The sequence below is a fragment of the Larimichthys crocea genome, chromosome XVI (genome assembly GCF_000972845.2).
Source record: "Larimichthys crocea isolate SSNF chromosome XVI, L_crocea_2.0, whole genome shotgun sequence".
NCBI lineage: Eukaryota > Metazoa > Chordata > Actinopteri > Sciaenidae > Larimichthys > Larimichthys crocea.
The window spans coordinates 14,455,757-14,480,932 of record NC_040026.1 but is presented as its reverse complement, the minus strand read 5'-3'; the positions used below and the strand labels follow the sequence as shown (position 1 = coordinate 14,480,932).

The following is a 25,176-nucleotide window of genomic DNA, read 5'->3' as shown; positions in this document are numbered from 1 at the left end:
TGTCCAGCATGTCCCACAGATGCTCGACTGATGGATTGAGATCTGGTGAATTTGGAGGCCGAGTAAACACCTTGAACTCGTTCTTGTGTTCCTCAAACCATTCCTGAACTACTTTGCTTGTTTGCTTGTAACTTGTTAGCAAACAGTTATTAATTTACACATTCAGCAGCAACATCATTTTTTATCTCAAGTTGTGTTTTGTCCACCTGATCAATGTAAAACTAATATTAGCTCTGTCTTTGGTCTCTACCAACTCCTGAACTTTGAGTCTTTTTAGACCTTCAGTCTTTTGCAAAATGCTTCTTTGATCTTGTAAATATAAATTGCGACACGTCGGCTTGACAAATATGTCCGTGTTCCTCAGAAGTCGTGACTCAAACTGTCTTTTTCAGTTCTAGGGAATCTCCCTACTCTGCTGCATCATTGAAGCTTTTATCTAAAGTAAATGCAACAGATGTGTGGTTGTTTCACCCTACATGTGAAATGATCAGATAAAGAGGAGCAGGAAATAACTGTGTGGGGAAAAAATCTGATGTGCTCTAACTGATTTAGCACAGATGGTTTAATTCACAGTGTCAGAAGATTGCTTGAATGCTTGAGCTGTCGTAGCTGCACGGTTACACTAGCAGAGCCCTTTGAGGTCAAACTTGTTTTTTATTTGTGTGCCAGTATTTCGAGCGAAGTGAAATTTGATTAGATTTGGTTCAAGTAGCATAAAATCAAGCAGAATAAAACAGAAACATCATAAATCATCCAAGTCTGTGACAGTTCTCAATCATCCAGGTCATCTTTCTTCGAGGGTTAAAACTGGGGCAACTAGATCCATGAAGACGTTTCACATCTCGTCGAAGATGCTTCTTTAGTTCTGACTGATTACGAGTCCAAGCTCAAGAAAAGAACCACCGATATTTGAGGAATGTACAGTAAAGCAAAGCTTTAGTTTAAATGGAGTTGGTCACGAGATCCAGGAAGGACACTAACACAACGGGTGATGAAGAAAAGAAGGATAGATGGAAGAACATTGTCCTGGCGTAGCTGAAAAACTCAAGCGTAGAATCCCGTCGTTCTTCATACCCAGCAACACACTACGGCAGAAAGGCTGAACTTCCCACATTCAGAACAACAATCTGGTGTATGTGGTCCAATCCAGTGAGGAGTGCACAGACCTAAACATTGGTGAAACCAAGCAGCCACTTAAATGCATGTCTCAGCACAGGAGGGTTTACTCATCAAGGCTAGACTCTGCAGGCTTCTTACATCTTAAAAAACATGGTGACTGTCAACATTTTGGGTAGGTGGTTTGAAAGAGGATTGACGGAGTAGAGAAACCAACCCTCAACAGAGAAGGAGGCCTCGGACACCACTTATCCTCCACCTATGCTGTTTTTTCCCATTCCTTCCCGGTGGACTGAACAACAGTTCATATTTGGCCTCATGTGATTCCAATGACCGTCGTCCACAACGGAGCTCAGGTGACCTTAACAACTGTTGTCCACACCAGACCCGTCATTATGCGAGGGCGAATGTTGTTGACGTTTTCTGTGGTAAAACTACAAAGTTCAGAAGATGGACTACAAAACATGCATCTCAGAGCCTTCTCCCCTTGTGCTCTTAACTCTCTAAACATGGTGAAAATATAATTGTAGGGATCTACAACAAAGTCCAGTTACTCCAGATTTAACCCTTCTTAAAAAAAAATCTTCATCCCCTATTTAAGGAGAAGAATGAACCTTCAAGCTTATTTATTGAATTTGATCTAAATTAACAATTCAACTGACGTCTTCTCAGTCAAATAAACAGTTAAATACCGGTTTGCAAACTTTTAATGAGACAAACTTTAAAACAATAAATTACAACAAATCTGGATAAATAAATATTTAGCTATTTATGCATTACCTTCATTTTCATTGACAGTGCTTTGACGAAACACCAACAGCAGTAAGAAAACAGGCTTAGAAAAACAACAAAAAAAGCAATTTTAGGGAAAATCTAAACAAATGAAGTCCATCATCCCAGAAAAAAGTCCTGCAACTCAATTTGCTCTTCCTGAAGTGTTTTAGTAGAGACAGACCTCAACCGATCGAACTAGAGATCAGCTGTAAACCTTTAAAAGGTCCAGAGTGTAAGATTTAGAGACATCTATTGGCAGAATATGGAATATAATGATGTTTTATTAGTGTTTAATCACCTGAAAATGAGAATTGTTATGTTTGAGCCTTTTATATCAACAGACGCTGTGGTTCTTCTTCCATGGACAAACCAAACACTGGCTCTAGATAGGACCTTTTTTTTTTTCAGTCACAGGTTCTCCTGCACACTTTGAAAGGGAGAGTGAGGTGAGGGGTATTCAGTTCACCCAGCAGTATGCTCTAAATCCTACACACTAGTCCTTTAAGTGTTTTTTTAGGCTCTCCTGAAATCGATGTGAATCACATGAATGTATGATGTGATTCATTCACCAGCTGTAACTCGTTGTACCACAGCAGACCAAACACTGAGTCACCGAATCAGAAACATTTCAACAGCAGATTTTCAGAAGAAGTGGGAGTCCGAACCAGAGGGCACGGCATCGACACAGTGCCGCAGGAGTGCAGTGTTCAAAAGGAGGAAAATGGGAAATGAAGCTTTCAACGTTAGTGAAGAGCTTCTTTAAATGCTGAATCCTCTGAGGCGGGTCCAAGTGTCACTGCAGCAGCAGGAGTATCAGGTCCATATTTAGTCAAAGCCTGTCTCAAGGTTCAATCGTCTACAGCCCCTTCAGAGTCGACACCTTCTTCTTCCGAGCAGCCAGCATCTCATAGAACGGGTCTTTACTGATGGCAGCTCTGCAGGTGGAAGACGAAGGACGGTTAGAAAACATGGAAATCATCATTGTCATCACAGTGCAGGAGAGAGTTTAAATGTGACTCACTTGATGCTGTTGATCCATTCGTCCTTCTCCTCTGCGGTCGGGGCTGAGATCCTGTAAAAAGTGTGGTTCCCCTCGACGACACGGCCGTCTGCCTCCGTCTTGCAGGCCTTGATCACCTGATCTTTGTGGTCCGGGATGAAGAGCTCAAAGCAGTTCTGGAAGATGAATCAGGAGATTTATGTCAACAGTGTGGTTTTATTAAAGCGACTCATTGATGTCCAACTGCAGTAGACACATTAACAACAACCAGACCACCAATTCTTTTATTTTCATTTGAACATTATATCAATGCTGCTTCATTTATTCCAGTAACGTCTTGTTTTGGAAAGTTTTTATGTTTTTTTAATCCTGCAATTTCAATAGTTCAGAAAACTTTTGGCTATATTTATGCTTCTTTGATTTGTTTGATGGAAAGTTTTGGAAGTTTATGCTGGTTTTGTTTTTTTCATCCATTGTTCTCTTTGTTTTTAATCTGATGATAACCTCATTTATGGCAACTTTTGTAGGTTTTGGGGGTTTCATTTTGTTTTTCTTCCACAAACTTTTTGTTTTATGGTACTGTTGTAAAGTTTTGGATGTTTATGCTGGGTTTTTAGTTTTCTTATAATCCAGTAAATTCCTGTTTTACGGTACTGCTGGAAAATTTTTGGTGGGCTCTTTTGTTTTGTTTTTTCCCCCTATGCAGTAATTCTTTATACTTTTTTTTGTTTCATCCAGTAACTTCTTGTTTTATGGTGGTTTTGGAAAGTTTTGGTTATTTGTTGTTTTTGTATTCAGCAACTTCTTTGTTTTATGGTCTGGTTATGGTTTTATGTTGGAAAGTTTCAGGTGTTTTTGCTGTTTTGTGTTTGTTTGATGGTAATTTTTGAAAGTTTGATTATATTTATCTGGTAATAACTTCTTTTATGGTAGGTTCTGGGTCTTCTAATAACTTGTTTTATGGTAATTTTGTAAAGTTATGATTATATTTAGTTTTATTTTTTTCAATCCAGCAACTTCATTGTTTTTACAGCAGTGTTAGAAATTTGGGATATTCAACAACATCTCTGTCATATTTTCTGTCATGACAAGGAGCTAAAGTCAGGAAAAACAGCAGAAATTAGTCAATTCTTTGACAAAACTTGGCAGAAAAAAAAGTTTACCGGTTTCTTGGAGTCATCAACTTCTCTGATGCTCAGATTTTCCAGTGGAATAATTCCTCTGGGTTCTTTATCCTGGTAAACGGTAAAGAAAGAACATAAATTACAATGACAGATCAGAGTACTGACTACTCTAATAGTATGTTAAGTACTTACAGTTGTGTATTCAAAGTAGTAGAGGCAGTTATCTGTGAGAATAAACCAGCGTCTCTTCCAGGTCTTAACGCGTCCACCTGAGGAGAAAACACAGGTGAGCTACGACATCAGACAGACAGCTTCATGTGACGACAGCACACTGATGGCACAGATCAGCAGGGTAAATAAAGCCAAAAGCCGAGGTTAAAGCTGGACCAGCAGTTAGAAACAGATGTGAAACTTTATTGTTTTCACATTGGGGCTGAAGAGCAAATAGCGTGGAGTGAAATAAACACATTCTTTATTCTGAATCAAATGTGTCATGTGAAGGTGAGAGCACACAGCCAGTGGGAATAAAAGGGCGAGGGAGGGACGAGGAGGAGGGAGGCAGCTCAGAAGCAAAGCATCAAGCTGAGGAGGGAGAGGTGGGTACATACCTCCTGGAGTCAAAACCCATGAAACACAAACAAACAAGAAAAATGTCAACAAAGAATATTACACAAAAAATAGTTTAAAGTTTTGTCTTCCTCATGTTTCAAGATGCTATTACAGATCCGGTCCATTAGAGGGCCCTCCAGCTCACAGTGACTAACACCAGAATGGACTGATCAGACTGAATACATTAAATTAAAAGTCAATTTCACGCCACGTGGACGCACATACCGAGTTTTAGCAGCCATCCTTCTCTGTCGGGGTTGAAGAAGGTGTGTGTGAGGTCGTTCCCATCATCCTCTGGGATCTTGAAGGGTTCGTTCTTGATGCTGTCGTACAGGTTCTGCAGAGACGGAGAGATAAAGATGTTGACATGTTGGAATATGAGCGTACATAAAGGCAGGGTATTTGGTTTGGGTAGTCCTGTTTAAAAATAATAAACTTCTCCTACCCTGAGTAGCTCCTCCGGCAGATCTCCTCCATCGTTGATGCCTCTGTTCATTGCAGTGAATCTCTGAACGGTTGGTTTGTCCTTCACGTTTGGGTTGTGTAGACTGGTGTTCAACATGATCACAGCGAATGACAACACATAACAGGTATCTGTAAAACAAGACAAAGTGTGTCCATGTGTGTGTGATACATACAACAAGTTATATAACATCAATCAGGACGAATCTTCCTGAGTTTCTCCGCTATCGTCTGATAAGCTCAGAGGACGTTTCCTCTAACTTGTGTCACATGTATGTACCTGTGCTCTGAAACACTCCGGGGTTACAGCGACAGTATCTCTGGGCGAACGCCTCCATCATGCGGTCGATCTTCTGAGCCTCACCGGGCAGCCTGAAACTCCACAGGAACTGCCGGAGAGCCTGAACCAGGTTCAAGTCCGTGAACTCATGTAAGTCCAGGAAGGCGTGCAGAACCTCGATGTTGAAGTCATCTCTGCACGACACATGGAGGGGTCAAACATGATGGAAACACGATCAAGAACTGAATGTACTCCGCTCTCTCTGAGCTGGATGAGATGCGACGGATACTATACTACACGAATACTACTCACTAAAGTGTGATTTATGCTCAGTTTGGCTTGGAAAACATCAGGATTATCTTTTTAAAGAATGAGGAATAAACCTTTTGTCTGGGTGTTGGAAGAAGCATCGTTAGTATCACCTCACCTCTCCCCGAGGTAGTCGCCGATAGCCGTCTTATTGAGCCCCTCGCCCTTGTAGAGAAACTTGGCGATGTCGTCGCTGGTGTTTTTCAGGAGGGAACTGTCGATCAAGAAGCGAATCCCCTGAAGGAGAAAAATCAAAATGCACAACTCTAAAAATACAAATACACTCAACATAAACCTCTTCTTGAGTATCATTTGTTGTATCAGTCCAAGACAAAGTGTTCACCGCAGGAAGCAGCAGCCTCGTTCAATTCATCAATTTGAGTGAAGAACTAAACCTCTCTGGTTGAAGCTTCTTTGTTTCGTTTTATCATCATTGTAAACTGAATATTTCTGGGTTTGTGGCTGTTGTTAGACATCACACCTTGGACCTTTTCACTATTTTCTGAGGTTTTATAGACGAAATGATAACTTGATTCACAGAGAAAATAAGAAACAGATGAAACCACAATGAAAATAATTGGTAGTCGCAGCCGTATGCTGATCTGTTACATGAGTAAGATCCTGATTTGTTCTCACCTTCTTTGGGTCCATGTTGAACTTCTTTCGGCCCATGGCCATCTGTTTATTCCTCTGCATGCTTTTCCTAATTTAAAAACAGATGACACAGAACAGAAACTCAATGTGTGTTAAATAAACAACTAACCCACAAACAACAACCTAAGCTTGTTGATTAATTACAAACGTGTACGATTTGTAGATAGACAGAACAGAAAGTTATGTATCAAGCAAAAATGCCAAACATCCAGTAGTTTCAGCTTATCAAATGTTTGAATGTGGAGGTTCGTTCTCGACCTGAAGGACACATACCATCAAGGTGAAGCTTTCGATGCAGTTGAAGGCTCACAGAGTAGTGGGACTTTTTGTTTCTAATAATTACCACTGAATATCTTTCTTTTTAACTGTTGGTCAGACATAGATATTATAGACTACGATCTTTAGATAAAATATTCGACAGAGTGGGCTGTTTTTCTGGTGTCTTTCTCCATGAATGCGTTTCATTTAAATACAAAGGCTGAGAGGACCATAGCTGCCCACGCATGAGCTCAGAAACAGTTGTTAAGAGATACTTTACCTCTCTTCAGTCAGCCCCAGGTTTTCAATCTCATTGGTCACCTCTGCTATCTCATCCTTCAGCCTCTGAGAGCAGACAGACAGAGAGAGAGAGAGGAGCGGAGTGATGAAACAACAGCACATATATACACATGTGATGCTTGTGTGACGTCTGACACTTTTGGAGATGCTTTGATCTCACCAAAAAGCACAATGCACTACATCAGACTGAAGAGCTGACCCAGAAAAAAACCCCTAAAAGTACAGGCGTGAGTCACTCTCTCTCAGACGGACTCATTCTTCCTCTCGGCAGGAGTTATGCAGAACAGCCGCCCTCTGCAGAAAATCCTCTCTGGGAGCTGTAGCACCTGTTTTATGGTCAGACCTGACGACCGTTCCCCTGCTTCCCTCTCCCCTGTGCTGACCCAGATTTATCAGCCCCCCTCTCTCTCTCCCTCCACCCCCCTGGACTCCCTCCCGGAGAGAGAGAGAGTCACACTGGTGGGGGAGACGGGAATATGCCGGATAAAAGACTTTGACTGGCTTAGCGGAGTTGCTCCAGAGAGCTCAGAGATTATAGGGGGGAAAGGACAGAGGAGAGAAACAGATGGAGAAATGCCGAGACCCGCAGAAAAGATAACGAGCTAAGATAATTATAGAAGAGAAAGAGAAGCAGACGAGGCCGCGGCCTCAGATTACAGCTATAATCATCCATAACTCCCAGTGAGTCTGTGTGTATGTGTGAAAACCAGATGAATAACTTCACTTTTCTGGATTCCTCCATGTGCGTTTCCATGGTTACACCCTTTCACAAACCAACAGCATCTTCTGTCTCCATTACTGGAATATTTCATGGCTCATTACCCATCAGCCCCCCAGGGGCGAGAGGGCGGGGCTTAGAGGAGAGAAGCGCTGAGCGAGAGTCGACCTCGGTAATAAACTCCATCAATCCAGTCGCACAGCATCGCTGCCCAGAGGCCACGTTTGTCTTCTTCTTTGTTTGTTTGTGTTCTTCTTTGTTTTTTTGTTTTCTTCTTTGTGTGTTTGTCTTCTTCTTTGTTTGTTTGTTTGTCTTCATCTTTGTTTGTCTTCATCTTTGTTTGTTTGTCTTATTTGTTTGTTTATGTTCTTGTTCATTTGTTTATTTGTGTTCTTCTTCATTTATTTTTTTTCTTCTCAGTGTTCTTCATTTGTTTGCCTTTGTCTTCCTTTGATTTTGTTTTTATTATTATTTTCTATCTCTGCAAAGTACTAGACTCTGTTCCCCATCACTCACATTAGACTCATGTTAAAGAGCATCTCTTCACAGCCAATATGAACAGAAGAAACGAGTACAGTGTCCAACAACTCTCAGTGTACATATGGACACGGGACTCCACAGTAACGGCTGCCAGGTTGCCATTGGCAACCAGTTTGTGGAATTGGCAACCAATTCTTGGCGTTTTCAAGTTTCAACATAAAAAAAAATATGGACAGCAAAACAACCCCCCCAAAAACTATAATATTTGTTGCATTAACGATACATATTACTGTTATAGTCAGAATTATGTGTTGGTGTTGGCGTCTGTTTTAGAGACAATGGAAGTAAAGTACAGTTTGACTGAAGGATGAAAACTTCAAGCAACCCTTTGTTGTTCTGTGTTAGTGGTCAGACGGGAAACTCCACTAGTGCTGACATGATTATCGGTCGATTAGATGATTGACAGAAACCCAGTCCACAACAATGAATACTGAACAATCGAATATAGATCATTTTGATGGTTTGTAATATTTCGCCATTAAAATCGTGTCATGTACAACACATGGCCTGTTCACTGGAGGAATGAGTCCAGCTCCACTGTGCTTTTGTTTCATCTTTTTTTCCCCAGCATTTCTCTCCATCCTGCAAAAACAAATTTGCCCTGAAAAAACAGCTGACACAGACAGTCCCGCTAATTTATTTAAGGATGTTGGGTGAACTGAGGCGGAGGTGAACCCGTCCCCCCGGGCAGAGAGAGCTAGAGGACACACGCCTGAACGTATGGACTGTACAGACGAGGTTCAACCCCCCTCGTCCACGTGCACCCCACACAAAGAGGATCATCTATCGTTAATGCGTACAGTAACGCTCCGGTAGTCATATGCCTATAGCCCCCCACCCACACATATCTACACCTCCCTGGGCAGGCCGGTCTAGACATGGAGCTACAAATCCACTGAAGGACACAGAGAGAAGAAAGAACCTTAACAAAGAAGAGAAAATGCAAACAATGCGCTGTGCGGTTTTATCATTCCTGCAATTCCCTGAAATAATTCGAATAATTTAAAGGTTCATGAGTGTTTTTAAATCAACAGTCAGGTGTCCAAATGTATGCTGAAACAGGTTCTGCTTGTTATAAATCATTCCTCCTGTTCAGTTTTAGGCTACCTGAATATCCGAGTTAGACAAATCAAGTGGAGAGCTTCCACGAGTCTTCACTTTAAGTTGTTTTTCTTCCATTGCAGCTGAACAGAGAAACCAGTGAGACACAAGAAGGGATTTTTCTTTGACTAAAAACACAGTAACTTTGGAAGTTATCCACTTCATTTGAACTCGGAAAGCTGAAACTTCAGACAAACTTTTCGTTTTTTTTTTTAAACAGAACGCGGATTGTGGATTTTGTCGGCCATGACTTACATTGTAAAAGATGTTATCCTATAATTTAAGAAATGTTAAAGAGAAGAGACCAGAAAGCCACAGCGGAGTTCAGAGCACGAACAAAAACAAACTTCGGTCTTTCGTGGCCGCTCTCTTGAGAAGGCATTTTGCCCGAGCAGCAATCAAAAACAGGCCAAGAAGATGGAACTCCACATGAATTCAACTTGTTCAAAGTTGAACACACGTTGATTAGAGGAGTAAAGGTGTGACACGTGTGTGTGTGTGTGTTTTTTTTACTTGTATGTCATGCAGCAGTTCTTGTTTTCTGCGGCGGATGCTCTCCAGCTCCTGTCTCTCCTCTGGACTGAGGTCATCAGGCACTGAGGAGAGAAAGTACATATGGACTCAGATATTACACACACACACACACGCACACACAAAAGAGACCTGAGAGTCCCACTGCTCTGGGTCACTATGGCAACACAATCTTTCATCCATCAAATTACCCCCAACATCCAAACCCCAGAGTGGAGGATGAAATCAACCCCCTTTGTCTTACACACACACACACACACACACACACACACACACACACACACACACACACACACACACACACACACAAACAAGCTGAAACGTGATGATTGTTTTTCATATCATCACTGGCAACAATTGCGTGAAAAAGACCACACCTAAACCGTTTAAACATCAAAAAGGTTGAACAGACACCACAAAGTAAAGCTTCGTCTATAACTATACAAATCAAGAATGTTTTCACTGTTTTTCATTGGTGACATTTCAGTGGAAATGTTTCTCTGTCTGTTAGTCATGTTGGATTAATGACAGAAAAAAAACCTGTAGGTGTCAGAGAGACTGAAATCTACAGAGAAGAACGGGAGAAATCTTTCATGTTGACAAGGCTGGTATGGAATAAATAAAATGTGCACATAACTGTGTTAACAGGGACTAAACACAGCACATTGTTTCTTCATAATTTACACGTGAGCTGCAAAGGATGCAACATATTGAGGCAGTTATAAACTATACACACTGCGTTACAGCAAATTAAAGTTTTGCCACGTACCACCTCAGAAAAATTTCTCTGTCAGTGTGAGTGTTTTGTGGATTTTTCCATCGGACTTTAAATGAATGAAGACGACTAACAAAGCTGTTAAGAGAAGAATTGTCAGACAAATGATCAACTATGTCGGAGTACTGCTGTTTTAAAACAAGAAAAACAGGAAGAACAGGTTCTCTCTCTTTCCAGGTGGAGTTTCTAAATCTTTATATCTGGTGATTTTATTTAAATAAATACTGCAAAAAACTGAAATATTACAATGTCACTTATCTACAAAATAAAAACAGAGCTTTAGACTTGATTTCTTACTGTGTCTGTGAAGCGCCAAAGTCCATCCCGCCTTAAATTTAACACTCGCCCTTAACTGTTAATAACAAGTGTTTGTCGTGATAGAACAGACGTTCATGTGCTCGCAGACACTCTGCAGAGGAACGATAAGCTAAGGAGGGAAACGTGGATCTGCCAGTCACTCGCTTGTGGTTTTTCTTGAGAAAATTTGGGCGGGAAAAAAAAAAGTAAAGTGAAAGATTCAATTCCGGTAAGACCAGAACAGTTATTGTGCCTATCCGTATGCTTCACCAGTAAAGCTTTTCAAACCTCTGCACTGTCTCTGTTCTGGGTAAAGCTTCTGCTGTGGTTACTTTCTGAGGAATATAAAATGCTCTAACCGGTGACAGAGGTGAAGGCACAAGGCACTATTTATGTCGAGTAACAAGGAGCCTCGGAGGACGTATCATGCTGTGCTGTTGCTGCAGTTTGTCTGCCTCATTACAGATGATTCACAAGAAGTTTACTCAGCGTCAACCTCAGGAGCAACCGATAAATAATTCATTTAAAAAATAGCTTTCCATTGGTCAAGTATCACTGATTCATAACTATTAAAAACAAACTGCAAGAAGTCTTTTTAATCATATTAATGGCTGCCACCATCTTCCATCCAGGCTAATCTAAAAATCAGCAAAGATGTGGATTGTCGGTGAACCTGAGGCGGGCTGAATGACACCTTTGGTATCTGTAACGGTACCAAACGTCAATAAAATCGGTCACGCTGTTAATTATGCATAATTTTAAGTCTTAAGATCATTTGAACAGGTGAGTTATATAAAAATTCACCCTCAGTACAGTTGTCATGAACGGGGAAATTACCTATAGAGACCAAAACTGTCTTTTTGTACCAGGCTGTTAATGTTTATTTCTGCTGTGAAGACATTTTAACATGGGGGCTTATGGAGACTGACTCGTTCTGTAGCCAGCCTCAAGTGGTCGTTTGAGGAACTGCAATTTCTGGCACTTCCACATTGGCTTCGCTTTACAGTCACTGAGGTCGGCGCTTGGTTGAAACTAGCGAGTGAGATCAATAAATTCATGAGGCAGCCATTTACTAATGTAATAAATCAAGTTTTTTTTGTCATAAGGCTCAATATAATCGCGATGCCGCCCCCTGCTGTCCATTAGAAGGAAAGCAAGAGACTTCCACGTTGGCTTCACCTCACAGACCCAGACGATTTGTCCACTAATCGTATAATGTCAATACATATAGGACACGAAAAACCCGATGATAATTGATGATAATTAATAATCTGTCAATCAACTCATAAATCAACTAACTAACCGTATCAGCTCTTAAAGTCCATCCAATTTGAGTCGAGTTGTTCCCTCAATAGGATATGAATATGTAAAAGGCAAAAGGTGGTGTGACAGGTGACACAGCCTTGGATACTGATATCATTTACATCCTGCAACCACACACACACAAACACACCCCTCGCCCACAGAGAAAGGTTTATGTGGGCCGGATCAGCTCCTATTATAAACCTGAGGACGAGAATAACGCACCATTGTGAGCAGAGCAGCAGTGAAACTGACATTAACACTCACTTCCTCTCTCTGGCTTTTGCATCAACAGAGGAAATAAAAAAGTGGATTCGGCTCATGTCAGCCTTCTTTGAAGCTAAGAACAAACACATAAATAAATACAGGGCTCCTCAACCAGCTGCTCTGCATAGTCTGGAGGTCACCAAGTGTTTGTTTGTGTTGGCAAGTAATGGGACACCTCGTCATAGCAATGCTGCTGATGACCAGCTGCTATGGATAAACCAACATATCGAGGCCTGAAGTTCTCTCTATTCTCCTTCCTACACCTCTCTGGTTTGGAAGTTATGCAACACATCACATCCTCTGAGTGACACACTTCAAAAGAAACCAAACGTACATTGTGGTTTGGCTTCCGGGCCCCGAGGAACACTTGACGACACACACATGCACGCTCATTCAGATAAATTTCTGCAAAAACATCACTAATGCAGAAGTTATGATGACGCACTGAACACCTACACACTTGTGTCATAATCCTGAGGTTCTTACCAGAGAAAGAAATCAGCTGTGTGCTCACTGACTTCACCACCTGTCTCGATGGTCCCAGTAGTGCAGCCCAAAAAAAACACTTCTTTAGTATTTAACAGTCTGAGTCTTACTCCAGTTATTTTTTATAGCTCCAGCTACACAAGTCTGACTTAGTCACCACTTTCCTTCAGTCCAGTTTGATGTTTCCAAGAGCACAGCAATAATCCAGTCCTGCCCAAGCCCTGCAATCCCAATCCCAATCCTGTGGTCCTCTAGTCCAGCCTTCCTGCTTCCTAATCCTTAATCAGAGGGGAGAGAGGAGGGGAGCAGGCCTGGAGCTAAATGAGGAGGACGTTCATGAGTGTGTTCATGAGTGTGTTCATGAGTGTGTGTGAGGGGGAAACCCTTAAACTCTTATCATCCCCTCCTCCCGTCTGTCCATCTTGACTCCTCCCTCCCTCCCTTCCCTCTTTCACTGAGCGGCGCATCAAACAACCGGCTCCCCCACGTGGACACCGGTGTCCGAGAGAGAAACAAGGTGTGGATGTATGGTAAAGAGATGTGACATGAGTGACGCACCTTTCCTAGAATGCCAAATAACAAATTACTGAACAACAGTGCTGTGTTTGTCTTCATTCTTCTGCAGCTCCCTCATCGGTTCGTGACATTATTTCACCCAACAGCTGACCCAGCACCCGAGGCAAAGCAGTTTGGTTATGACTACAAAAATGATCTGTGTTTTTGGGATTGAGAGTTTCAGCGTCTGGCCCTGTTCACAAGGCAATAATTGTCCGTTTTCGCTGTTCACAAGGCAATAATTGTCCGTTTCAGGCCTCGAGGATAACAAGCTCAACATAGTGATATAATCCTGCGGTTATGGTAAACTCCCTGGTGACTGAACGCATTCACAAAGCCTTAAGGCTCAAAAGTCCAACAAATCCAAAGAGCAGGCGAGGAACAAAATGTGCCGTGACACAGACTAAAAAGTAAAAACATCCTCGAGTGTCAGAGAGAGGAAGTGAGAAGATTTCTGACAATCTGGCTGCTCTCTCGGGGAAGGAAAAAGTCTTTTAAAGTGAAGTATCTGTCAGGTGGGGGAAACCAAAATGGACTGCCAGTATTATAACTACGCTTCAAATAAGGCAGCACTCAAGTCAAGTGGGAAAGAAAAGCGATGAAAAGTACCTGTGCGAGAGGTAGTCCCTACTTGACAGCGGCTGCTGTCTTAATTGGGAGTTCATTTTGACAGTTCTTCCTCCTTTCAGAGCACATTTGGTCATCTGCTATGACAGAAAACCTCTGAAACCTACGAGAATAACTTGGTTTATAATCCAGGTTTTTATGTTTGTTATATCAAATACTCCCTGTGTGTATTCAGGCAAGTCCAACACTTTGGTCCACAAGTTGGAGAAACTGCAACCAATCCAAGTCAACTTTTTCAAGGGCAATCCTTTAATTTCCATCCACTAAAAGGCTGCTTTGATTATATTAATAGACACACAACGTCAATCACTCTATTTATATATTAAAGATACTCATGGTAGGTCTAAACTGTGAACTACTGAATCAAAATGTTGAAGTGTACTTACTTAAAATACAATTCATTCTGTTTTGTCATCCTATAACAAGTGGCACAAACTCAGAAGCTGTTATTATGTTGAACATTTAAGTTATTAATGTTTTTAATGTCATATTTCCCACTTTGGTCCACAAGTTGGGGAAACTGGGCAGAGATATGCAACCAATCCAAGTCAACTTTTTGAGGGCAACCCCTTCATTTCCAGCCAGTAAAAGGCTGCATTGATTGTATTTATAGACACACGACTTATAAATAAAAAAGTGTGAACCCCCCATGAGGTCTGGCCTCAATCCAGATTAATAATAATGGATCCATTGTGCCAGTTAATAAAGAGCCAGAGAGCATTAACAAGTCACTCAGATGAGGACTTGTTGCTTTCGGCCTGCTGGTCAGAAACTAGTTAAACTATTTGTTACTCAGACACCGACCTGCTCAAAGTTAGTTAGTCAGCTAGTTAGCGAGCTAACCTGGTTAGCCTCTTGGTTAGCGCGGCTCACTGCAACTGTTAAAGCGGGTTAAAACAACTTACCAACTCCGTCCTCCGACTTTAAAACCATGTCTGTGCTGCTGTGGTCAAACGCCGGCTCAGTGAACAGCGGTAACTGTGTGTACACCTTGAAGTCACTTTAAAGGTCGAGAGGTGCCTGCGCCTCCTCCGTGTGTGACCGTTAGACTGGCAGTTAATGACAACTGTTTGTGCGGAGACAGCCGGCGGTGCAGGGTGACGTAGGCGTGGCTTCAGGGGCAGCAGCCAATCAGAGAGCGGATAAGGACAAACACACGTCTATCTATCTATCTATCTATCTATCTATCTATCTATCTATCTATCTGTCTGTCTGCCTGTCTGTCTGTCTGGCTGTCTATCTATCTATCTATCTATCTATCTATCTATCTATCTATCTATCTATCTATCTATCTGTCCAAAGAATACTGATGGTATGTCTAACAGGTATTGTATTCAATGCACCAGGTGATATAAGCACAAAAAAAGAGAACCGAGATATAACTATAAAGTCATCTACAAATCATATAAAAAAATTGAGGTTTGAAGCAACGTTTATGATATTTTAAGTCATAATTATGACATTCAGAAATGATATATTGCTAAAAATTCATGTCATGGATGTCTACTGTTTTTCTCCATTGGTTTGGCTCATTTCTTGAAACAGAATTTATATTCTCAAAACAACATGGACAAACCTCCAAACTACTTGGCCATTGTTCACAACAGAATTGTATTTCTTATTGATTTCATCACATTGCAAATGTCTTAGTACATCTTTGCAAATGATAAAGTACAGTTAGCCTACATTTAGCACAGTTTCCAAGCGAATAGATCCTGTTGATCTAAACTGACTGATTGATTCTCAGTCTAATGGTTGTTCTCTCCAAAATATGTCAGCATCATTTCATTCTATAAGTCATCACATGCAAAATAGTATGTTCAATTGTCAAAACATAATAATCATAATCATATCAACATAATACCATGAATACCTTATACTGTATTTATTTACAGCACTGTAGGCTACATATAATTCATCACACAATCACACAATGCCAAAGGGACGATGCATTTTGGAGGTACTGACTATTTATGAGAAAGAAATGTAGTTTTGATACAGGAGTGAACAGTTTTGGGAGAGATATGCGCTTTGATCGTTTTGAGAATGTAATTTCTGTTTCGAGAAACGAGCCAAACCAGTGAAGAAAAACTGTAATAAATAAACAAGTATTAGTTTATAAGTGTTGTTTGTTTCTATATCATACTATGGTATGATATACAATTATGATCTGGATTTTGGTTACTCATGTGTGTATGTATATACTGTATATATGAATGTTTGAAAATGTATATTTAATTGTTTATACTTAATTTGCAGTTTATTTTCTTATAATTTAACTATAATGTGTACAATTGTTATCTATAGTTGGATAGAGAAAAAAATTATATAAAAATATATATAACTATCTATCCACCAGGTGATACGAACAAAAAGAAACAGAACCAAGCTTTAATTATAAATTCCTCTATACATACACACATAGATATTCACACATATATATTTATATGTCGTCTGCATGCATACGGTCACATTAAAATATTCTGCATAATATAAACTTGCACATTCCTGCACAAAACTGTAAAGCTCTTTTAATTTAAATGACATGCAGTATATTTTATGTTTATAATATCCTTTTCACTTTTCTATTTTTTACACCTTGACATTTAATAGTTGCTAATTATCTCCTTTATATTTTCTCCTTAATATGTCTGTTATGGACCAGAACACTCCTTATATATGAAAACCTAATGGACAATAAACCTGATTCTGATCTGTACAGATATACCTACCTACTTTGAGTTTTGCCTCCATCTGAATGTTTGTCATTCTTAACACACAGTTATTTTTATTCTTTCTTTTGCTCCATGAGCAGAGAGAAAAGGATAAATGAACACAAGCATGTTTGCATGCTTAAATCTGTGTGTGTGTCTATACTTGTATACTGTATATGGGTGTAGCTGCATTCTCACAAAATCATTTTGACCTGGGGATATGTAAATATTCCACATTGTAGCACTCCACCCTGCCGTGTGTGTGTGTGTGTGTGTGTGTGTAATGCAATGAAAGGCTTGGCAAAGTGACATAACATTCTCTTCATCCAAGCAGGAAGAGGATACAACACTCAACAAGAAGTTAAAAATTCTTTAAAGTAATATCCTCCCACCTGTTGAAGACGGGAAACATATTTATCCAAATGGGTATGAAGACAAGAGGATGCAGGTTTGATATCAGAGATGGGTTGTCTTGTGTGTGAGGGATAGAGGAAGGGAGAGGAGAGGATGTAGGGAAGGATAGAGGAAAGGAGGGGAAAGGATTGCAGCTGTGCGCTTGAATCAGTGCTTTATTCAGAGTTTGGACACACCAAAAACAGGATATACTGAGGAGGGGTAGAGGAAGAACTGCTGCAATTTAACAGTCTACAAAAGACATATTTCTTCTCCTCTAAATAGTGAGGTCTGTGGAAAGTATGAGCATTATTTATGGGAAGAAAACACAAATACAACCTTATTCACCTCCAGATGATGATGTATCTCAAAACATAAACTGTCTGCATGACTAGAGACCACTGGAGACCAATGAAACAATGAACTCTTTAGTACTAGAAACAGAAAATGTAGAAATACAGATAATTTTAACAGCAAACTACAAGAGCCCATTGAGTAAATCTGCTAAAGGGTTTATCTGTGGAATAATCACTGTTGAAGAGGCCTTAAGGCTGAAGGCTTAGAAACGATGAAGAAGAAAGCAAAGGAAATTACAAGGAGGAAGTCCAGCTATAGATAGAAAGGTCATAAAGGCTTCATCTACACTGGAAATAACCAATGTGACTTTCATTTTATTAAAATGGCTTTTTGAATGATACAGTATGAATGCACCTGCACAGAAGGAGAACAGTGGGCAGCGATGGAGATTATGTCACTCCAGCACCCACTGGAGAGGAGGATCCTGGACCAGAGGATGATGGGTGTGCGTCATGTTCACAAATCAAGCCCACCATCATCTCACACGAACACACGAACACACACACACACACACACAGTTTGCCTTATATGTGTGTACATGAGCACAGAAATGTCAAAAACACAGCATGGCAGACACACACACATACACTAAAGCGCTCTCTGTCTTGATAACCTAACAGAAAATCACCACGGCAACTGAACACTAATAGCACTTTGTGCCAGTCTTGCTCTCCATGTCTCACTGTGTTTGTCGGTTATTTTCTGGGCTATCAGGAGTCACACAAAAGGCTCATTTAACCTGTAATAACACAGACGACAAGTGATTTTCTAACAGAAAAAAGCGTGTTTTCACAGCTCAAAATGAAGGTAGTTTACTTATTAAGGCACACAGGAATTATTAAGCACAGTCCTATTGTCTAAGATAGCAGGAAAGAAAGTATGTTTTCTTTAAAAGCACTCACCTGTGGCTGCAGCAGGTGCCCCCGGTCGTACAGAAGGACATAGAAATGCCTGGAAACTGGAGGCACACAGCTCACTCACAGTCCCCATCACAACACAGTGTGTACTCAGGAGTTTGTGACAAAACGGCGTTCAGGGATCACAGCGTCCTCTCAGCATCTCTTCACTTTACTCCCCCTTAAGGTCGGCGTCATATTTAACAAAAAATCAGCAGAAGGCTAAAGCTCTGGACCTTGGAAAAGCCGTGTGATTTTTTTGTGTGTGTTTTCCCTCCCGACTGCCACCAGACTCTGACAGACTCAGAGAGAAAACACTCTCTACTCTCACTCTCTCTCCTCCCTCCTCGCTCTTGTTCACACACTTGACCTCACTCCTGAATTCAGCATCACACATGCCACGCTCGCCCTACTACACACACACACACACACACACACACTCACAAAAAATAACTGCTAGAGATTAAGCTTGACATGAAAAGGACGTACATACACTGTATGCAGATACACACCCACTGCTGTGTCACTTTGAACAGTTGTTGAAGTATTCTTGGAAGTGATGACAAATGTACACACACACACACACACAACGCTGTATCCTCCTGTTTCACACCCCCACACACATATATCAGAGCCCAGTTTAGTTTAGTCAGAGCTGAGTAAACACACATGGACACATACTGTACATTATGATGCATATTAGAGGTAGAAGATATATTATTTTTTGAGTAAAAGCAGCAATTAAGTGTAAAAAAATGCTCCTTTACGAATTTATGAATGTAGAATAAAATAAGTATTTCAGGGGTTTTATTACTAATATGATTAACTAATATACTTTGTGCTGTAACATTTTCTGCAACTCAATAACTCAATAACTCATATTGTCCAGTCCTCCAAACCACATCAGCTCCATTCAAAATGGCCTTGGCCCCTTTTCTGCTAGTGCCAGAAATTTAGGTGTAATATTTAAATTTCATCTGAACACATATCAAAAAGTTGTTCAGTCGTGTTTCTTTCAGTTTAAAACCATCTCCGCGCTCTAATTTTTTCTGGACTCAAGTGCTATAACTCACTCCTCCTACAGAAGTGACTGTCTCATCTCCAACTAGTCCGAATGGCAAATTATTTGTGAATTTTGTGGCACAGAATTTTATCTGCTTGTTTAAATCTATTATAAAAAAAAAAATATATATATATGTAGACTGTTTAAATTACATGTTGTAAGTGGCATTTAATGTTGTAGAGTCAAAGTGTAGCTTTAAATATTGTCAAAATAATGTAATAATGTAGTGGAGATGAAAGTATAAAATATATTCATCTGAAATCCTGCAATAAAGCAGCATAAAACATTGTAGTTAAGTACAGCGCTTGAGAAAATCAAAACCAGCTACAGTCTCAATAATACCATTAAATGTTCAGTACAGAAGAGCAAACTGTTTAGATGAATAAAAAAGAAACAAATCATCAATACTGTGTGGAGGTTTAATTCAGTCGTGCTTGTTGGAGCAGTTATAACAGATGTAACAATGCTTGTAGTTGTAGTGATATAACACTACAGGAAACAGCTATATATGTTGGAGCACAAGTAGTAAATAATCTTTATTGTAGTGCTGTAAATAAATCAAGAGCACAGATGAAAAATTATGTTTTCTGCCTTTGAACAGAGTTAATGTTCAAGCACATGTGACTCAATTAGATCAGAGTTATTCCTGGAGCTCAGACAACAAAGATTTTATCACTGATCACCTTGAGAAGAGTGTTTGAGTGTCGACACTGAAACCTGATTTAAATAGATCATTTAAATACCAGTACAAAGGTCGTAGTGATGGTAGCGATAATAATACAAAAAGTAACCATTTAAGTCAAAGTGTTGGCAGAATGAATCATAGGCCTTCAGTCTGTATAAAAACTTACTGTAAAAATATGTGAAAAATGCTACCAGTTGTTGTTGCAGCCGTTATGTTGAAGAAGCTTCTCTATATAGACCTACAACAGCTATTTATATACTGCATCTGCCATAAAGGACCAGCACTACTGTTTAGATGAAGACAAAGCCTTATATCATTGACCTTCAAGACTGCCTTTGAGTTTGATTTAGCTCTTTTGATGCACGGTGGTAAGTAAGAAAGTTTTATTTCTAAACCTTTTTGTGCTCTACAGTGCAAAAATTACAAAGATAAAACTAAAATAAAAACAATAAACAGTAAGCAATATAAAGACATTACAAGACAAAGAGTTAATGAAACAGGTGAGTTTTTAGCAAAACTTAAAACTACTTTTTATAATTCAGAGACAAGCGGCAACCTCCATGACTGTAAAGCGAAGCCAATGCGGAAGTGCCAGAAACTGTAGTTCCTTGAACAGCCACTTGAGGCTGGCTGCAGAATGAGTTAATCTCCATAAGCCCCCATGTTAAAATGTTGAACTTCACATCAGAAATAAACATGTTCACAGCCTGGTACAAAAAACAGTTTTGGTCTCTGTAGGTAATTTTCCATTCATGACAACTGTACTGAGTCTGAATCTTTATATAACTCAACTGTTTAATTTATATTAAGGCTTAAAGTTATGCATAATTAACAGTGTGGCTGCTTTGATTGGTAGGTGGGTGTTGTTAAAGATAACTTGTTTGAACACCCAGGCATCATTCAGTCCACCTCAGGTCTAGGTTAGATTAGCCGGGTGGCGGGCAGGGGTGGTGGACAGAGCCACCACACTTTCAGAGTTTTAGATTTATACTTCCTGTGTTTGGGCAAGGCATTTACAGAGGGTGGAAACTGATTTTACATTCAACTGGTAAGCAATATAGATTAGCCAACATCATTCTTTGATTTTTTTCCACTGGTCCCACACCTTCACTTGCACTACATCTGAATCACTCCACTTTTCTCTTTCACTCATTTAATCTCCTTTCCTCCTTTCCTCGTCTCTCTCCCTCTCTCTCTCTCTCTCTGTCTCTGGAGGGCCGACCTCCTTCTTGTGCACTTGACCTCATCCAGTTACTCCAGAAATATCTCGTCTGTTTTGTGGCTTTATAAGATTCACAAAACTCACAGTATACATACTCTATATACGCACATGTAGTGCATGGAAACCAGACGTCACAGGTGGCAGGTGGGACTGAAAAACCAGAGAAAGAGTAGGCGGTGCGACATACAGTCAGCAGGCACAGTGAACTTTTACGTGATTTGCATATAAAATAAAGAAAAGTGGAGAGAGAGTCTGATTCCACAGCATCAGGCTTCATCAGGAAGTGATGCTGATGAATTGCATATAAATGGAGCTTTCTATATTTAGATAATATATGCATTTTTTTTCCTTGTGTTGCGCGGCCTGTCACTGCATATCATTTAAACTAAAATCTACAACACAAACTCAAACTCAATAAGAAGAGAAGTTTTACCAGCATAACTCAAATTATCAAAAGTATAAGTACTCATAATGCAGAGTATCCATTTCAGAGTATTATAGTTATCATATTATTTTGATTTTATCACAGTTCATTAACATGTAAGCGTTGTTTTAATGTTGTGTATACTGTGAGGTAGTTATCTATCACAATGCATATTTTGTTAAATCTTCATGTGTATATATATATAACATAAAATAAGCTTGAACTAAATATAGTGGAGTAAAGAGTACAATAATTTCCTCAACAATGTAGTGGAGTTCATAGTTAGATGAAAATACTTGAAATTGTCTCAGTATTTCAGTAAATATACAATCCAGCAGTAAAAATGCAAAGTAGTGTTGATGTGAAACCCACCAACTGTCAACGCTTCCTGTTGTTTTATTCACATGTAGGGTGATTAATGTTTTTTTCCCCCCACAGGATATATAAAATTAACACGCTGGAGGCAACCCTGATCTCATGATGTGTTATCTCTGTCTCTATGAGTGGGATCTCTCAGGAAGACAAATTCACAGTAAAACAAACAAAAAATGAAACATATTCAGAAGATTCAAATTTTACTTTCAGATGCTTGTTTAGATTGTATTTGTCTTTACATACAGTATATGTATGATATACTTACCTTACTTCTACTTCCCCTCTCTGCACAGCTGCTCTTGACTCCTCACTTAAATGCATCAGGTTGCCATAACAACCAAATAAGCCCAGCATGTAAAAGTGCAGGGACCGTCTTTCCTCCTCCTCATACAGGTAAAAAATATATATAATTTACCCTGCTCTTGCTCTTTAAAAAGCTCTTTGGGACGTCTTTTGTTTGTTTATTTTTTTTAGAAAATACTTATATAACATTCATTTTGGGATGAAAATCAATGTATATTTGGTATTTACTGTTGTTGTTTCAGATCTTCACGTTTTAATGTGAAGTACTGGTTCTCAAACTGTGGTATGTGGCCTCCTTGTAGTGGTACTCTATTTCTAAAAAAAAATTTGGAAAATGAGATAAATAAAATTTAAAAAAATATAATTTTTGTTTTCTGTAATATTAATCAAGTAATTTTGAGACCTGATAATGGTGCTAGATGAAAAGTTAAAGGATTACCAAAGCTGTTAAAGTTTGTCTGGAGGACTCCATGCAGAGTTTTTGAAACATCTCACTCAAAACCACAAATGTCAATGTTATTTTTAGCTGCTAGCATTGCTAAAATGAATTCAATAACAGGGAGAAAGGATGTCTGCTATTCAGTCTGGTGAAAGACAAAGGTAAAGACAAGGCCAGAAGTAAAGGAACGCTAAACACAATCTGAATCTTCCTTGTGTTTAAGGTAACATATCAGTCTGGTTTTCAGACCTTAGAGCTGCTGCCCACAATTCATATTTTTTCATTTTTTTCATATTTGATTGAAATAAATGTAGTGAAGTGAGATATGAGATATTATTTCCTCAAGCCTTTGAGAAAGTGTGTGGGAGTCGTGGCTTTGTTATACCTCGGTTGCAACTGCAAATCTACAAGAGGAAAAGGTCAGAGCTTTATGATTAGCTGTGTTTAAGTTTGTCTTCATAAAAGGGTACCGAGTTCAATTACATGATCTATAATCTGACAAAAGGGTTTAAAAACATCTTTCAAAACATGTTTCTACTCCGACTCAGTGTGGTATTATGATTGTTAGATTTATGACAATTTCTGTTAATGTTAATATATTTTAGATAATTTTGCTTCAGATATGTGAGCTCAATGGGCTGTTTTAAATCGACAAACACTTGAAGATGAGTATTTCAGGGAGCACATCTTAGGCTTCAAAGATGCCAGGTGCTTTTAGAGAAAGTGGCAGTGACAAGAACTGAATTCATCTGAGGAAAGTGGCCTTTGGCAGGTAAAACACTCCAGACAACTTAACAAAAGAGGCAAAGAAATCATTGCTGAACAGTTCTTTGAAACATCCAAAGTGTTTCCTGCAAAGGTTCAGCCACATTTAATCTTTTAAAGAAAAAGATTGGAGGCAGAGGACCTTGTAGAAGAAAAAGAACGATGGACTCTTATGGTTCAGAGAGAAACATATTTTGGGGAAAATTCAGTTCCACGGTAACCAATTAGTGTGAAGTACATGATGTGCTTTGAATTTACTGCAGATCAAAGAACAAAAAGATTGAGTTTGTGTGACTTCATATTTTTACTATTAAACCTTATTGTGCAAATATTTTAGGTGATGTGAGTGAGATAACAGTTAAATAACTGGCAGGAGATGCCAAACAAAAAATATAAAATTAAAGTAAAATATCATAAATCAAATAAATATGTAAAAGTATAAATCTGTTGAAATTTTCAGTCAAGGTTTTGGAGGGAAAATGTTTGTTTTTGCTGATCAAACCCCTTCAAAAAAGTGACATACTAATGCTAATACTACTGTTATTTAACAAACACTCACTTTTACAACACTTGTCATCCATTCACCATCGACAAGATGAAGAATGGACGTAGTATCTGTGACGTCTGAGCTGTTTTGAAGCTCGAGTGTGGTGGTTCTGGCTGCCACCATCTTAGTAGTCTTGCATCTTCCACCCCCGGTTAATCTAAATATCAGCAAACATGTGGATCATCGGTGCTGAGGTGGGCTGAATGACGCCTCGGTGCTCAAACAAGCCACCTGTAATGGCATCCACCTGTCAGTCAAAGCGGCCACGCTGTTAATTATCACATAACTTTAAGTTTTAATATAATTTGAACAGGTGAGTAGAGACCAAAACTGTTTTTTGTACCAGGCTGTAAACATGTTTAGTTCTACTGTGAAGTTGGACATCTTAACATGGGGACTTATGGAGACTGACTCGTTCTGTAGCCAACCTCAAGTGGACGTTTGAGTAACTGCAGTTTTTGTCACATTCGGATCGGCTTCACTTCACAGCCAAGAAGGTTGCAGCCTGGCATTTACACACTGATGTCACAGTCATCAAGGTTAAATACGTTGCTTAAGGACACTTTGACTGGGCACAGGGAGCCTCTAGCCACATTTATAATAATAGTTTGGTTGTTAATTTATAGATGTCTGTAATTTTACTTTTGTGTACACTTTAAAAAAACAGAAAACTACTGTAAAATTCAGAGTTATTTTTACAGTGTAAGTCTTTGCACACCAGCAGTCACAGTTATCTGGAAACCTCAGACAATTTCGGGCGTTTCTTCTTCTGACAGCTGCTTCCATCACAGTTCATATCTGTTGCATCTCACAAGAATGACCTTGCTTCTTATTCAGTCCTCTGACATCAAAGATTTGCGTGTTAAGATGGACGATCATGTTACTAATATCAGTATGTTTAGTTGTAT

The 25,176-nt window shown here is 39.5% G+C and overlaps 1 protein-coding gene across 4 annotated transcripts; it reads right to left on the bottom strand.

Annotated features, from left to right (window-relative positions):
• Window positions 1-1,805: 1,805 nt before the first annotated feature.
• On the bottom strand, window positions 1,806-18,728 carry LOC104933894 (cytohesin-1). 4 transcript variants are annotated; one of them, XM_019263813.2, is made up of 12 exons: window positions 18,452-18,728; window positions 9,759-9,841; window positions 6,867-6,931; window positions 6,311-6,377; window positions 5,793-5,911; window positions 5,366-5,559; window positions 5,069-5,217; window positions 4,849-4,960; window positions 4,207-4,283; window positions 4,054-4,125; window positions 2,912-3,066; window positions 1,806-2,825 (listed from the first exon to the last, which is right to left on the bottom strand). In XM_019263813.2, the coding sequence occupies exons 1-12, from the start codon at window positions 18,537-18,539 to the stop codon at window positions 2,747-2,749; spliced, it is 1,260 nt and encodes a 419-aa protein (XP_019119358.1). In that variant the 5' UTR covers window positions 18,540-18,728; the 3' UTR covers window positions 1,806-2,746. The 4 variants fall into 4 exon arrangements, with proteins under 4 accessions (XP_019119358.1, XP_019119359.1, XP_019119361.1 ...); XM_019263814.2 differs by lacking the exon at window positions 18,452-18,728 and adding an exon at window positions 14,991-15,161; XM_019263816.2 differs by lacking the exon at window positions 18,452-18,728 and adding an exon at window positions 12,904-13,231 and having other exon boundaries at window positions 4,207-4,285; window positions 4,848-4,960.
• Between the last annotated feature and the right edge of the window lie 6,448 nt (window positions 18,729-25,176).